This window comes from Poecilia mexicana, unplaced genomic scaffold, assembly GCF_051168715.1.
Source record: "Poecilia mexicana isolate PSO_F unplaced genomic scaffold, ASM5116871v1 scaffold_5, whole genome shotgun sequence".
Lineage (NCBI taxonomy): Eukaryota > Metazoa > Chordata > Actinopteri > Cyprinodontiformes > Poeciliidae > Poecilia > Poecilia mexicana.
This window is the reverse complement of record NW_028263374.1, coordinates 12,800,652-12,815,511: the sequence shown is the minus strand read 5'-3', so window position 1 is coordinate 12,815,511 and position 14,860 is coordinate 12,800,652. Positions and strand designations below refer to the sequence as shown.

Below are 14,860 nucleotides of genomic sequence, written 5' to 3'. Positions count from 1 at the left end.
TATGAGACGGCATTAATGCGGTAACTGATTCCACTGCTTTAGGGATTGGCCTTTGGTTTTTGTTTCTGTTGACAGCAGACCAGGATGTTTAATATGCTATATGTCTTTTTATCTTCATAGGTAAATCAAAAACAGAGAAATATGTTGTTGTTTTTAATTAAAAGCAGCATTTCTAAGCATTATTTGGGCCAGAAATACCCGAAAGGCAGAGCTGGATTTCCAAGCCAGGTGTTCGTGTTTTGTCCTGCGTGAGTCTGATGAAGACGGTGTCTTAGTTTTTGTCCCTGAAGTGCCGTCTCCTGTCTTTCAAGAAAAAAAGATCTAGGAATAGAGTACAGTCCCCAAGAGGCGACGTAGACAGAAGGGCGGAGGCGCAGAAATTTTTTTGTAAGCCCTGAAGATCATGGCATTTATGAGACAAAGTCGCTCACAGGAAGGACAGAGTACGCATTCATGTGAACACCTGTAGTCTGGCACCCTGAGGAAATGTGGAAATGTTGGTATGCATGTTGTAGGAGCAGATTCCTGTCTGTGTCTCTCAGTCACCTCAGCTGTCACTTATTCTGTTTTCTGTTTTTCCCCTGAAGGTACGGCAAAATCGTTTCCACCAAAGCCATTCTGGACAAAACTACCAACAAATGCAAAGGTGAACCACGTCTTTCATTTATTATAAGGCCTTTTAAAATGACTGCTTGATGTTGTTGTATTTCAAAAGTATCCCGCTTTATATTTTGCATGAATTAGGAGTGGTTTGTATAGTACTGTAACTTATTTACTCTGGTAATCTAAAATATTGTGTCACTGTGTTTTCTGACGTCTTAATGACAGTAGATTTAACCCCAGCTGCTCTTTTTGTTTTTTTGTTTTTTGTTTTTTTTTTGCAGGATATGGCTTTGTGGATTTTGACAGTCCAGCTGCCGCACAAAAAGCCGTCACAGCTCTGAAATCCAGCGGAGTCCAGGCTCAGATGGCCAAAGTGAGAATCACTCCAGTCTTCTTCTGCTCTGTTTAGCAACTCCTCTTATAAAGTATAAAATCCAAGTCACATAAAAAGTCTCAGTTGACCTTAACGTCCAACCTGTTTCTCTCTTGAGAGCTCCTTCCAACTTCGGAAGATTTTACAGAAACCAGATTATTTTCCAGGACCAATATTCACCCTCTTTCTGTTTCCATTGCATCTTTGCTTTGTAGATATTTGTCCCTGAAAATTACCCTGACAGGGTGACAGTGCATTTTGCATCACCCTAAACCTTCAGTACAGGGAGTGTGTAAAATACTTTTTATTTGTTAGATAATCTCAGCAATATTTCTCCGTTAAGTAAGTTTAAACTCTTTATTTTCTGTGAATTTCAACTGGAATATAATTTAAATCAGAAAGTTCTGCCTTTGACAATCCACAAATACAAAAAAAAAACTAAATCTTCCAAACGCTGTGATATATATATTTTTTTACAACTTTTAAAATCTGATGCACAAATAAAAACAATCACAAAACCTATACAGTTTCAAACTGTAATTATGGTTTTAATGCTAAAAAAAAAATCACAAACATCACAAACCCCAAATTGAGGGTTTGGAGTAAAGATGCTGTTGGGCGTAAGGTTCAGGGTAGCAGAGTGAAAACAGGCCTGTGTTGATCCCCAAACAGGTAGATGATCAGTGTTCACCTGCAGACTTACTTCTGTTCATCCACAGTACACACCTCTTAACCCTGCTGTATAAAAGTGATGCTGCTGCATGAAGCCGTCATCCTGGTGACGAGTGCACAACTTGAAGTCTTGCGTTTAGTGAAGTGTTTACTCCTAAAAGTGGTTTTGGCAGCAGTGGTTTTGTTGATTTCACCAGTTGATTTTGTTTGTGTTCCCGGCGTCCAGCCTCTTTTTTTTTTCTCTTCACCTTCCTCCTCCTCCCTCGTCTTTCTCTCTCCCCCTCACGCTTCCCCTCGCGCCCTGTGTACGCTGCTAACCTGCTCCAGTTGTAACGCTTGTTCTGAACTCTTTGTCAAAGTGTCTGCAGTCAAAGCAACTCTTGTCGGCCCATTAAGCTGATCCCTCTGGCTCTCATGCTCCCCTTTGAGGAAACCCCGGGGAGGGCGCCGCTACACCCACTTTCAATGGGACAAGCACAAAGAACCGGCATTGTCCATCTTCCAGGCCCAGGTCTGGGGCTGACACCACCACTTAATACACTCCATCCCAGTGTCCCCTCCCCATTTCCTAAACCCAAACATAACCCGCTGCAATGTAACACCAGGGTCTCCCTTGGCCCAGCTCTTTAAAACCGTCAGAGATCAATGTGACCGGTTGAGCTGAACCAGTACACCGCAACTAGATCCAGAGTCTAAGTTTGCTGCAGTTCCCCTGTAAGAGCGCCACACTATCCACTACACCTTAACACTCGACAAGTGCAACTGGACACCAAAACTTGACTCACCCAGACAGCATGTGTCCTCTGGCAGACGTGTTGATAACTACTCTATAAACCTAAATATACATAGCTGCTCGGTGTCGCCGGGTTACTGCAGTTCAAAGAAAAAAAACAATATGAATGTCAAGTAGGGACGTACTGGTCTGAGGTACTGGCATTTTTATGTGATTGGTAAAATACCACTCAGAGCTTTTCGAGTTGCCAACTTTTGAAACAGAGTAAACATAATACGGGTGGTACTCCCACACTGTGGACGCCCGTGTTTGGTTTTTTATTGGAAATGGGGCTGTTTCCAAACTGCTACATTTATTATTTCTGCACATATTATAGTCTTGTGAGACTCATCTCGTGAGCTGGATGTGGTGTTGGAAAAATGAAAAGTGCCATTGGAACAAATCAAAACCAAGCCACCATAAACATTGGGAGATAGATGTCCGGAAGATCCTTCTTGTAGTTTATCAGACAAGCCTTAAACAAGTGAAGAAACAGTACATTGTAAAGCATGGAGACACATGCATCATGCTGTGGGGATACAGCATGCTGCGAAAAATGGATCAGATTTCAGTACGTCAGACATTGAAGAGGACATGTTCATTTTTTTCCCAGATGAACTGCTTTGGCGTATTTAGATGCAAGCAGTGAAAATTGTGAGTAAGTTAGCAGCATTTTTGCTTACACCCACAAGATTAACAAATCTTAGAAAAGGTTTTTATACAACTAATTATTAATTCAATGAAGCCAAATCTTCATCCATTTCTAAATTTCTGCTCTAAATATTTGAGTTTCTAAAGAGAAAAGTAAAAACTGCTATTCTTATAAATCGTTCCTCTTATTTTGTGTTTTTGATTTTTAAACACTACTTAATAAAAAATTGGACTGGCCCTCTAAATAGCAGATGCTCATCCATAAGTGACTCTCACTGGTATCAGAGACCAAACAAAGAAAACAGTCCTGATCAGGACATCCTTCGTATCGGGTTCGGCTTCGCTCGCACAGACCTTCACCACAGTTGCTGAGCTGTGCAGTTCACAAACATGGCGAGCCACACCTCACAGCCGCTGTCCTCAGAGGACGCTCAGTCCCTGAACGAGCCACCCGGGACGCACGGCGGCGAGCCCGGCGGAGCTGCATGCTTCGGGGCAGCAGAACAATGGTGAAGTTATAAATAGACCCATTCTTACCTCCCCGCACCTCGCATTTCAAACGGAGACGTCACACACCCGCCGCTCTAAACGCAAGCCGGCAAATCTGTCAGCTCGGAGGCACACCTTAACAGATGCGGCTGAGAGACGGCCTGGAACAACAACAACAACGACGCGGATGAGTTTGTGTGTGTGAACGTGAAACGAGTCTTCGTTTTTCACTTCAGGGCTGGGGGACCGCCAAACAAAAGTTTCATCTGAGCCCAGACCTGTTATATAACAGGCATCCTGAGTGACTAAAGTAACAGAAAACACGTTGCTTCCTTTTAGCTGCCGAGACGCCTCGATGCTATAAATACTCCCCAGGATTTTGCGCCGTCACGTCAACACCTCTGTCAACTTCTGCCGTGCAGACCTGCATTAGCGAGGGGATGCTGCATGTCCTCTCCTGTTTGCTGCTCGCACCGTTCCAGTTCATATGGCTTCCAAATGTATCTCTTGACAGTCTGCTCATTCCACAATGAAGCCTTTATTATTTGTGGTTGCGGGGTAATCATATATCATTTAGCAGCAGGGAGAGGAGGCTTGATGGTGAACGGTGGAAATATATTAGATTTAGATGAAAGGCAAGGAGCCTGCTGATCGGTAGAGGCTCATCTGTCTTCCCTTCCTGTTTTGCTCTTGTCTGTCATTCCCCGTTTTAATTACCTAAATCACTCCAGACATCGACTACATCCCATCCTGTTTGTCGTCTCTTTCTGTACAAAATATCAGTCCTTTGAGCTGCTAATTTCTCCCACCCACTCTCTGCCCTATCCTCTTCTTTCACTCTCTGTTTTCCCTTCCTGTCTTTTTAGTCCAGCCTCTTTTCTCCCGGTTGCCAGGCTCCTGTTGCTCTGTGAACTCTTAAACTTCATGCCTGGCTTCCTGTGGGCTTCTGCACAGTCACACAAGGTTTCACTTTCAAGCTATTGCCTTAAAAATGCCTCTGAATGATCTCCATACTTGATTGATTTGCCGCTTTCAAAATCTCCCCATTTAAACAAAATTGTACCAAGAAGCGTGCCTTCTTTTTCTTTCACATTCATAGCTGTGAATGTTAAGTTATTCAGCGTGCAGCAGGATGAGGCGGTGACGAATGGGAAGTCTCGGGTGTCAAATTATGCAGTTTTCAGTTTTATCGATCAGGTAAAACTTGCTTAAAACGGTTCATCCATTTCGGATCCTGGAACGAAGTGATGCTTGACAAGGAGCAGAGATACGATGAAACTTTAATGGACCAGGAGAAGCAGCAGACACCGATGAGACGACGGCTCTCGTGGCTGCCAGGACAAAAATCTTTGTAGCGACATGACCGGAATCTTGTATTTGGGAGTCCAGATGCATTCTGAAAGATTTTTTTGAAAGGACTCAAAAGTTATTGCTACATTAAAAATGAAGCACTTTAAAATATCCATCAGTGTATAATATTGGAAGTTTGCGTGACACACAAGGAGGAAGGGAAATGGTGCATGGTTTTCAAAATGGTTGTCCATTTTATTCAACCCGCTTTACTCTGATACGCTTTAAAAGGTTGCACAATATTAGGAAAACATATGCGATACAATAGCCAAACTAAATATATGCATCAGTTATTGTCATGCAGAATTTGCATGCGTGTAAGCGGAAATCCAACCAAGAACTGCATCCAAGCTGTCCTTTGCATGGAGATGCTTCATACATTGACATGTAGCGACAACTGTGGTTTGAATTATTGTGCAGCTCCGCCTATAAATAAAACATAGTATCCGCTTAGTAAACAGACGTCAAATATAGCTCTGCACATCGTCCTGAGCCCACGGTAGAGGCAACATCACTGGGACAGGAAAACTGATCAAAGTTGATTGGAAGGTGGATGGAGGTAAAAACTGGACAGTCCTCAGAGGGAAACCTGTCAGATGCTCTAAGGGATGAGACTGGACAGGAGGTTCACCTTGCAGCAGGACGATAACCCTAAATTTACAAGAGAATGGCTTAGTTGAGAACATTAGTATGTGTTAAAGTGGTCCAGTCAAAGCCCAGGCATAAATGAAACTGAGAATGATCTGAGAACCTTTGGCGTTCCCTGAAAATTTATCTTCTCAGACTTAACAAGACTTGCTGTAACTGAAGTACTAATGTGTAAAGGCTAGTAGTGCCAAAACCAACTTAAAATAAATATTTTTAAAAAATCTTTAAAAAAAATGTACTGAAGTTTGTGTAAAAAGTGAACAAGTTTGAGCTTTTCTCCTTCTTCCCCAAATTATATTGGAGCTAAATGAAACTCTTTTAATGTTCATGCCTTAAACATCAATCCTGATGCGTTCAAATGGTTCATGAAATCTTGCCGTGCAGCAACAAGAGCAGGACCCCACCAACCTCTACATCTCCAACCTGCCGGTGTCCATGGACGAGCAGGAGCTGGAAAACATGCTGAAGTCCTTCGGCCAGGTCATTTCCACGCGCATCCTCCGGGACGCCAACGGGACCAGCCGCGGCGTGGGGTTCGCAAGGTGAGGCTTTTCTGTCTGAATTTAAAATGTCCTGGTGGAGGAACAAGGTAACATGCACATGTAATGCGAACAGATTTCTGCAGAGGGAGTTCAGTCGGACCTTTTTTTTTTTGTTTCAGAATGGAGTCCACAGAGAAGTGTGAGGCCATAATTCAGCATTTCAATGGCAAATTCATCAAGACTCCTCCAGGAGTGCTCGGTGTGTGGAGTGTTTGCTTTGTACTATACAAACATGATGTTGTTTTGTTTTTGTTCCCTGCTGTGATTTTACCGAATTCACTTACTCATTTGATCTGTCGCTTTCTCAGCACCCACAGAGCCCTTATTATGCAAGTTTGCAGACGGGGGTCAGAAGAAGAGGCAGAGCCAGGGGAAGTACCTCCAGAATGGAAGGCCCTGGGCGCGAGACGGCGATACGGTAACGCAGCCAAAGCGTTGATCGTCTGCCTCATTAGGAACTCAAAGCCAGATTGTTTTTTTTTCCCTAAAATTTTGTTTTAAATTACACTTTCCGTGCTAGCTGGCTGCTCTTTGAGTACACGCTGTTTCGCCCCAGTGTTTGCATGACCTCACTGGTTCTGAATCCTGTGTGTTGTTTTCCCAGGGAGGAATGACGCTAGCGTATGACCCAACAGCCTTACAGAATGGGTGAGTGAGTGGTATGCACAGACTGACAGAAAACAGCCCCGACCCTACAGTAAAATAAACACTGGCTGACGAGCTGCAGTGAAAGGTCGCCCTCTGCTGGCCGGCGCAGAAACCTTCAAATATTGCTGAGTCTACCTGCAAAGCGCACGCACGTCGTTCTCACGGTCTTCTTGTCTGCTCGACAGTTTCTACTCCTCACCCTACAGTCTGGCTCCAAACCGGATGATTGCCCAGACCTCTCTCTCGCCCTACATGCATTCTCCTGTCTCCTCCTACCAGGTGAGACACACCAATATAATTATTGTTTTTAGCTTCATAGTCTTGTTTTTGTCACGTCCGACCTGAATCCCTCATTAAATTCACATTACCTAAGCTAATAGAGCTGCATTTCGTCAAGTTCTTCCTCTCCCTCTGCATTTTCATACCACACCCCAAAGGGTGACCGTCACAGACGAAAAGCACAAATGAGTTTTCGTTATCGTTTCTCCCAATTACAGGTACACAGTCCGTCCTGGATGCACCACCAGTCATACCTCATGCAGCCAGCTGTGAGTATCTCACAGATCCTTTGCTCCATTCATTTGTTGTTAGAGTGCGCAGTTTAACAGAGAGGAAGTCTCAAGAGAGCTGCATGAGGACAGGGAGAGACAGGAGCAGTCTGAAGTTGAATATAAAAGCAAAATAAGCAAGTTTCAAAAATACATTTTTCTGAACTGTCTGATCTAATCTCAGAATATCCAGTGTTTAGTGTTGTTTTTGTATTTGCTCCCAGTTATGAGCTGTTCACTGTGTACAGGAGCCCTGCTTGGTCCTGTCTGACTATTAAAGTGAACATTGTAATGGAGACAGGCTGACTGAGTGTCGGTGCATCTGTTTGTCCGCAGGGCACAGTGCTAACCCCGACAATGGAGCATGCCATGTCCATCCAGCCCACGTCCATGATGGGGCCTCTCACTCAGCAATTAAGCCACCTGTCTCTGGGCAGCACAGGCACAGTCAGTATCGCTTTCACATCCTCCTGGTACAGAACCGCTGGCTTCCTGTCCTGACATCCTGACATCATTTATTCCTGTCGTCCTTACAGTATATTCCAGCCAACACTACTATGCAGGGGACTTATATCCCCCAGTACACCCCAGTGCCTCCTTCCAATGTCCCAGTAGAGGTATGACACACTTTCCACTGTTTGCTTGTGTATGAACTTGTTACGCTCACTTACAGTATTTAAGGGTTTATGCGGTGTGATTTACCAATAGATTAGAGTCCCATTAGAAGAAATCTGTAGTAAAAGGTTTTCTGTTTGGCTCTGTTTTTTTTTCTCAAATAATTTACTAATTTTTGAATAAACGATTTAACATCTTATTTTTCACTTAATTTTTCAATTCTTTTCATTTATTTTTCAAATAAATAATATCAAAAGTAATATTGTTTATTTTTGCCTTGATAAAATTGGGTGTTTTGTGTGAATTTTAAAGTGTAATGTAAGCAAACTTCAAAGTACAAAATCTAAATATTAAGTTGCAAACCAACGTGGAAAAAAACGAATTTTAAAATGGATTGAAAAATACATTTTATGTTTTCTAGTGTTTTATATGGAATGCTTTGACATAGTGAGCTCTCTTTTTAGGCAAACTGTAAAAGTTTTATAACGTCCTTTTTATTTTCTGATAAACAAAATAATAATTATATTTTAATATCCGAATATTCAGCTATGACTTTCACACAAACAGCAGGGCTCTGCGATGTCTCTAATTCATAGCTGATCTAAAATGTAACATGGAGACAAATAATAATCCTCCACTCAACACAATTCAGCACATTTAATTTATGAACAAATGCTGCTCATTTCAGTATTTTTAATATAATTTTTTTTTTTTTTTATTGCAACACGTCTTGTCTTACTTTTTCCTGACAGGAGAATGGTGGTCAGCAGCAGCAGGTCGCCATGGAGAATCCGGCAGAACATACAAACTACTCCTACCAACACACCAAGTGAAGCTGAGGTGGGAAAACGTCCAGGGCCCGGCGTGTAATTAAGATGATGAATATAGACAACTGGCTGCTCCGGATGTTATTTAGTTATTAGAATAAAAAACTGAGTATCCTTTGTCAAAAAAGTGACAAAGGAAATAAGAGTGATTGCAATGAAAGTGCTATTTAGAGATCATATCTTATGCATATTGTTTGCTGAGCACCTTCAAAGTATCAACACTGTGTTGTGAACTTTCCAGCTCCCACCAATGAGAAGCCGCAGGGCAAGAAACAAATCCAACCAAAACAGGATCAAGCTGGAAGAGATCTCAACCACAACCAATCACCGGGACTTGAACACGGATAACAAAAGGAACACGTGTGTGCCAGTGCGTGTGCTTGTTTGTACTTGTGGGTGAGAATGTGTGTGTGTGTGTTTTGTTTTTTTGTTTTTTTTGCTTTGTTTTGTTTTTGTTCTTTTCTTCTTCTTCTTTGTTTAAGAAAAAGGACAATTAACTTCATCAGACTCTTCAGTTCACGTCCTCAAGAGTTGACCAACCAAAGGTGGGAACCTTCTTCAAAGAAGATTGGGTCTATTTTGATAACTGAAAAAGGAAAAAATAACAACGTTGTTGAAAAATGTCAAAAGAAATAGGAGAGGAAGAAATGACACAGAGCATTATTTTTGTGCAAGTGGTATAGCGAATTCTTATTTTTAAAAAAGAAAAAAAAAAGCATTCTGGATGTTTCAGAGTGATTCAAGGAAGAGTTGAAACACAATGTGTCTTTTATTTTTTTGTGTAAAATATGCAAACTTTTATTTTTATTTTTTGATGTCTGTTGTTTGACATTCTATTTGCAGCAGCAGCAGTTTGTACAGATTTCAAAACTTTTTGCTGGTCTGATGTGTGGAGTCATTCTAACTGTGGGAGGTAAACCGTTTAAAGCTACTTCTTCTTGTAACTGCTGCAGAGATTTCTATTCACACACGCATGAAAATAACATTGACTGTTCATAGTTTTTGTTTATTTAGACCATAACGGAACAAAAGACAATCGATTATTTATATTTATATTCAAATCATAGTTCTATTTTTTGGAGTTTTTAATCATTGAAGCGTACATTTATGAAAAAGAAGTTATTTAATGTTGTAGTCTTGAAAGACGAGCTAAAATGGACTTACAAATTTTGACATTACACACTAATGGATTCCCCAAAGTGACTCTTTTGGTTTTTGAAAACTTAGTGGCTTCCAGTTGAGTATTTATCAGCTAAACGAAACATCAAAGTGACTTGTGTTCATTTTGACAGTCATCCTGGTATATTAGATTGCAATCTCATCACATATTTTTGTCAATGAGTAGGCATGGGCTGACATCATGTTTATTGTTATTCGATTTTACAAAGTCACGGTTTCACAATCAGACGTCGAATTTTGATGCTAAGGGAAGGGCAGTTTTTCAGCATAGTGATCGCTGCAATAGGTGCATCATAACCATGTAGGAACACATTTTTAGCCTTTTTTGATAAAAGGCATTTAAAGTAGCTATTGTTTCAAAATGAAATTTAGCAACAAACATCCCGGTACAGTCAAGCTAACTCAGCAGCTAATGTCACTAATTAACTGGCTAACAATTGCTTGTCAGGCTCCCAATACATCTTGCTGCAAATTGAACATATTAGCCAAAAATCTGTTTAATTGAAGGTATTACATTGAAACAAAACTCCACAAAAACCAATATCCAAGTGTCCATTGGTGAATAAACGGCTATGTACAGTTTTGCTAACGTGACAGCTAATCTGGCTCATTAGCTAAAAATATTAGCTTTCCAGGCTCTCAACTTTTATTTATAAAGAGCCAAATGGCAGAAATTACATAGTTAGCATAGCGAATCCCCCAAGTGAGCATTTCCACATATAACTAACCAGCTAGCAGTAGTTTGTCAGACTCCCAGTGTAATCTTAGAAAGAGATGAATGGCTGGAAAAAAATATTGTAACACCACTGTGTTTATGTTAGGAATATCTAGATTTGATTAGCTCCTGTGTTTAGCTAACATGGGCTTTAAATTTCATCTCAGTACTTCAAACTTTGTCTTCAAAATATCTAGAGCTCTAGCATTAAGTGTGTTTGTTATTAAAGCAATTTGACCACATTAAACAGTTTTGTGGCTGAAGTCTAGTTCATTGTTTTGTGAAGCTTGTCAAGCTGCAGATGTTGACATTAGTTTATTTAGATTTCTTTTTAAAAAACTATAATTAACAGCACTTAAACTGTATTGTTCTAGCTTTTTTTGTGTGGCCGGTTTTTGTTTATTTATAATATTTGCAGAGCAAACATCACATTGCATAATAAAGGAGCCTTTGTAGAACAGGGTTTTATGATTATATACATAAAAAAATCTAAATGATTGAAGGTGGAACATTTTAAGCTGCGTTTAGCATCTTAAATTAGTTATTCGTCTTGTTAGTGTCAGGAACAAAAATGTGCTGTTTTGCATTAAAATTTACTTAAAGATTGCAGACCGTTACCTTAACTGTGAGGCTTCCAAAGGGACGGCAACATTTCTAATTACAGGATGCTTCATGTTAAATTCAGGTTAATAAAACAGAGCAACATTGGTATGATGCATTTAGTCCTCCTGCTGTCTGCTCAAATCTCACAGCCTGTTTAGAAACAACTTCCAGAATGAACAGGAGGCAGGACTCAATAGCTAAAATAGAAAGAACCTTTTGCACTTCCTAAGACTTAATTTATAAACGCCGTACTGATACTGAAGATTGCTAAGTTTGAGTCTTCTTCCCTCTGTAACAAATTGCCCTCTGAAGAATGTTGCTGTTAGCCAATTACAGTTACCTGCCAATTTCTCTATGCTTTTTTTGTTCTTTTCCATTTATTAATTTTGTCTTTCAATACCTATGAAACCGTGTCATTTTTGCTCAGCCTTATAATTTCACAGCGGCCCATGCCTATCTCTGAGAAGTGGTTTTAAGCGGTTTCGTTGCAGCTGCCATCAGGTATCTTTTAATTCAACCTCTGTCCCAGGGGGTTAGGTGAACATGCTTTAGAAAGAAGAAGTTAGATATTATGTGTAAAAAGAGCAATGCAGTTACTAAATTAAAGAGTAGTTTAGTAAAAGTGATGAGGGAAAATTAATGAAAGACTTAGAAAATCCCACCGAATGATGTAGTCTGATAGGAAAGGGAGTGATAAGTCTTTTTTTTTCAATGCTGCTGTCATCGGAGTTTGATTCTGTCAGTGAGTTTTTAGTTTGTAGAAAGATATTTTTTTTTCTGTTTTTTTTTGTTTTTCTTGTTTTGTTTGTTGCTGAAAAGATTTGCCTTTTTTTGATGAAATATTCTTAGGTTAGACTTTAGCTGTAGAGTTTAATTCTTCACAGAGACTAGATGTTAGTTTCCTCTTCAAATGGGTTGAGGCTGTTCTCTTGTTCACGTCAAGATTTCTCTTGTTTTACTTTCATGAAAAATTTCCGTTCCAAGCCTTGTGTCGTCTGTCTGTCCTCACATTGTATCCGAACCGTTTGTCGAGAGCTTTTCAGAGCCGAGAGCTCAACCAAACTGACTTAAATGTTGTGCTGATCTAAGCGATTCGTCCTGCTCAGTGTCGCGGTGTTCAAGTGACGGTCGGCACATCGAGCGAAGTGGAGCTTACGTCACCATGTCTGTTCAAATACGTTGACCTGTAAATTTGTAGACACCAGAACTGTAGATATGTAGATAGTAAGTAGTGGTTTTTACAAAGGACTGCTCACCAGACCATGGAAGTGCCATTACAGACAATTCTTACAGCCTTAGTGAGACTGCAAGTCTGAATGAATTTGTGAGAGATCCAAAATTCTGCAAAAAAAAAAAAAAAAATCTAAACATTTTTAGCAAAGCCTTAATGATCCTTTTCTGGATTTACTGCCTGATTTCTCACTGAATTGACTTTTATTTGTATATACTATGAAAATGGCAACAGGCTTCTTTGCATCCCGTCTAGTTAGTTATCACATCAGAGCCGCTCCTGGTTTATGTTCCTGTTCAATCATTCGTCTTTCGAGGTGGATGGCGTCTGCCTCAAGGCCCCACAGTTTGATTATCCTGATTCTGTTCTGGCCTTTTTTTATGACGGTAACTTTTTCTGTTTTCCTGCTTTATGTTTCTGCAACCAAAGACGTTGTAGCCATCACCATTTTTTTTAGAAATCCATTTTAAAAAAATTTGGATTAACTCAGACATTAGAAATAGGACAAGTGTGCAATCATGCTCAAAATTATGACTATGGTAAAGTCAATTTATTATTTCCTTTGCAGACCTATTAAGACGATGCATCTAAAATGAAATGTCCTCTTGATGCATTTTTTAAAGCATTTGTAGGGTGGACTTTCCCGTACTGTAAATAGGAGAGCTTTTGACTGCATGCAGACACACTGGTGAATCTATGGGGGGTTCAGCACACATCCAGGAGGAACACAGCTTTGCTCTTCATGGTGTTAAACAGACAGTTTTCAGACACAAAAGTTACTTTTGTAAATAGCCTTTTTTTCTCTCTCTTCCTACTTGCTCTCTCTTTACCATTCTATTTTGTTTCATCTTGTGTGATTCATTGATTTTTTTTTTGTATGATTTATGACCTGTCCAGATAACATCGTGACTATCAAGTTTTCAGATTCAGTGCACCATGAAGGAAATATCCAAATAAATGCTATTCCATGTGTTAGCCACCACTTTTACTACATAAACCGTGATATTTGAAACTATGAAATGACCATGTGTTAGTTGCAAAGCAGTGTTTATTTATTTTTTTATTTTTTTACAAGAGAAAATGTTACAAGAAGAAGTTGTAATATTTGTAAATGAACTTGTGTTTTGATTGCGATATTAAATGAAAAAAAATAAATACTCAAACTAATTTTGTAGATAGTACACACAATTTAAGATTTAAAAAGAATTTGTTGCACTTACTAATATTTCAAATGCTCTTTTAAGAAAAAAAAAATCCATCCTAATGTTAATTTGGTGGCTTATTTCATAGTTTCAAATTGTTTCGCTGCTAAGATAGGATTTCCAAGCAGGCGGTTTTAGGTTGTCCAGTCTGGATTTTCACAGTGCTACACATCTGTTTTCTTAGATTCGGTTATTTTCCTAGTGGATCATCCATCGCTTAGGATGTAGTGAGATCTTCGGGCCCAGTTCTCAACTTGCTCCACCTCTCTTTATAAGAGGGCAGGAGAAACCGCAGTGGCTATAAAGAACAAAACATCCGCTGTAAAGCACATGTTTATGTCCTGTTGCAGCTGCCATGGTAACATGATGGTGAAACCGGGCATTTTTTTGGTGTGAATTGCTTGTTTTGAGGGATTTTCAACAAACAATGCTGATTCTTATTCCGCCCGAGTAAAAGAATGTCTAGGCTCGCATCCCAGCAGATCGTCTGAAATTTTACTCTCTGCACCCTTTATTGATCAAAGCCTAGCTCAAGTATATTGTTGAACTTTCCACACTGAACGTTTTTCGTGAAGCATTCTGAAAATCCACTGGGCTTGTAAACCTTCCTGTTTGTGAACATTTTATTATTTATACAATAACTCATTTTGTACAGTTTTGTTAGAGGAAAGAGGTTTTCTATTTGGTTTATTTTGCAAATGCCACTTGGCTACTTTTGTCTTCCTGTGCCAGAGTTGCTAAATTGTCTTTAACTTGTGTTTTTTTGTTTGTTTGTTTGTTTTTTAAATGATTGAGACAAGATTTTACTTTCTCTTTGATTTATCTTTGAATTTGTCAGTTTTCTTTTTATAATAAAAAACTTTTAATGTTTGAATGAGCTGTTTTTATTTAACTGTGTGCTCACCTCTAATCTACTCAGCTTTGAGTAGATTAGCTCCAAAGAGAGTATTATCACTTCAAAAAAGTAATTGCTCAAGCAGAAGTAAAAAGTTATATTTTTAAAAAATTACTCAAGGAAAAACTAATAAAGTATTTTTTATTGTCTAATTATTATTACTATTTTTTAGTAGCATTGTAATAAGTCAGACACAAATCTGCAATAATGAGCAAATTCTGGTATTTTTTGAAGGTAAAATGTAAAAATCATTACACTTTTTACAACATAAGGCTTCAATGAGGCTGATATTCTGGC

The 14,860-nt window shown here is 39.5% G+C and overlaps 1 protein-coding gene across 1 annotated transcript in view; it reads left to right on the top strand.

Moving 5' to 3' along the window:
- Positions 1-14,542, top strand: part of LOC106925268 (RNA-binding motif, single-stranded-interacting protein 2-like) — a 40,186-nt gene extending 25,644 nt beyond the window's left edge. The window contains exons 3-14 of the mRNA XM_014999484.2: positions 588-646; positions 885-976; positions 5,943-6,100; positions 6,220-6,299; positions 6,409-6,518; positions 6,705-6,748; positions 6,934-7,027; positions 7,246-7,296; positions 7,633-7,743; positions 7,833-7,913; positions 8,664-8,751; positions 8,980-14,542. Of these exons, the coding sequence (XP_014854970.1) occupies positions 588-646; positions 885-976; positions 5,943-6,100; positions 6,220-6,299; positions 6,409-6,518; positions 6,705-6,748; positions 6,934-7,027; positions 7,246-7,296; positions 7,633-7,743; positions 7,833-7,913; positions 8,664-8,744 (961 nt within the window). The 3' untranslated portion in view covers positions 8,745-8,751; positions 8,980-14,542. The remainder of the gene's footprint in view (positions 1-587; positions 647-884; positions 977-5,942; positions 6,101-6,219; positions 6,300-6,408; positions 6,519-6,704; positions 6,749-6,933; positions 7,028-7,245; positions 7,297-7,632; positions 7,744-7,832; positions 7,914-8,663; positions 8,752-8,979) is intronic.
- Positions 14,543-14,860: the final 318 nt, after the last annotated feature.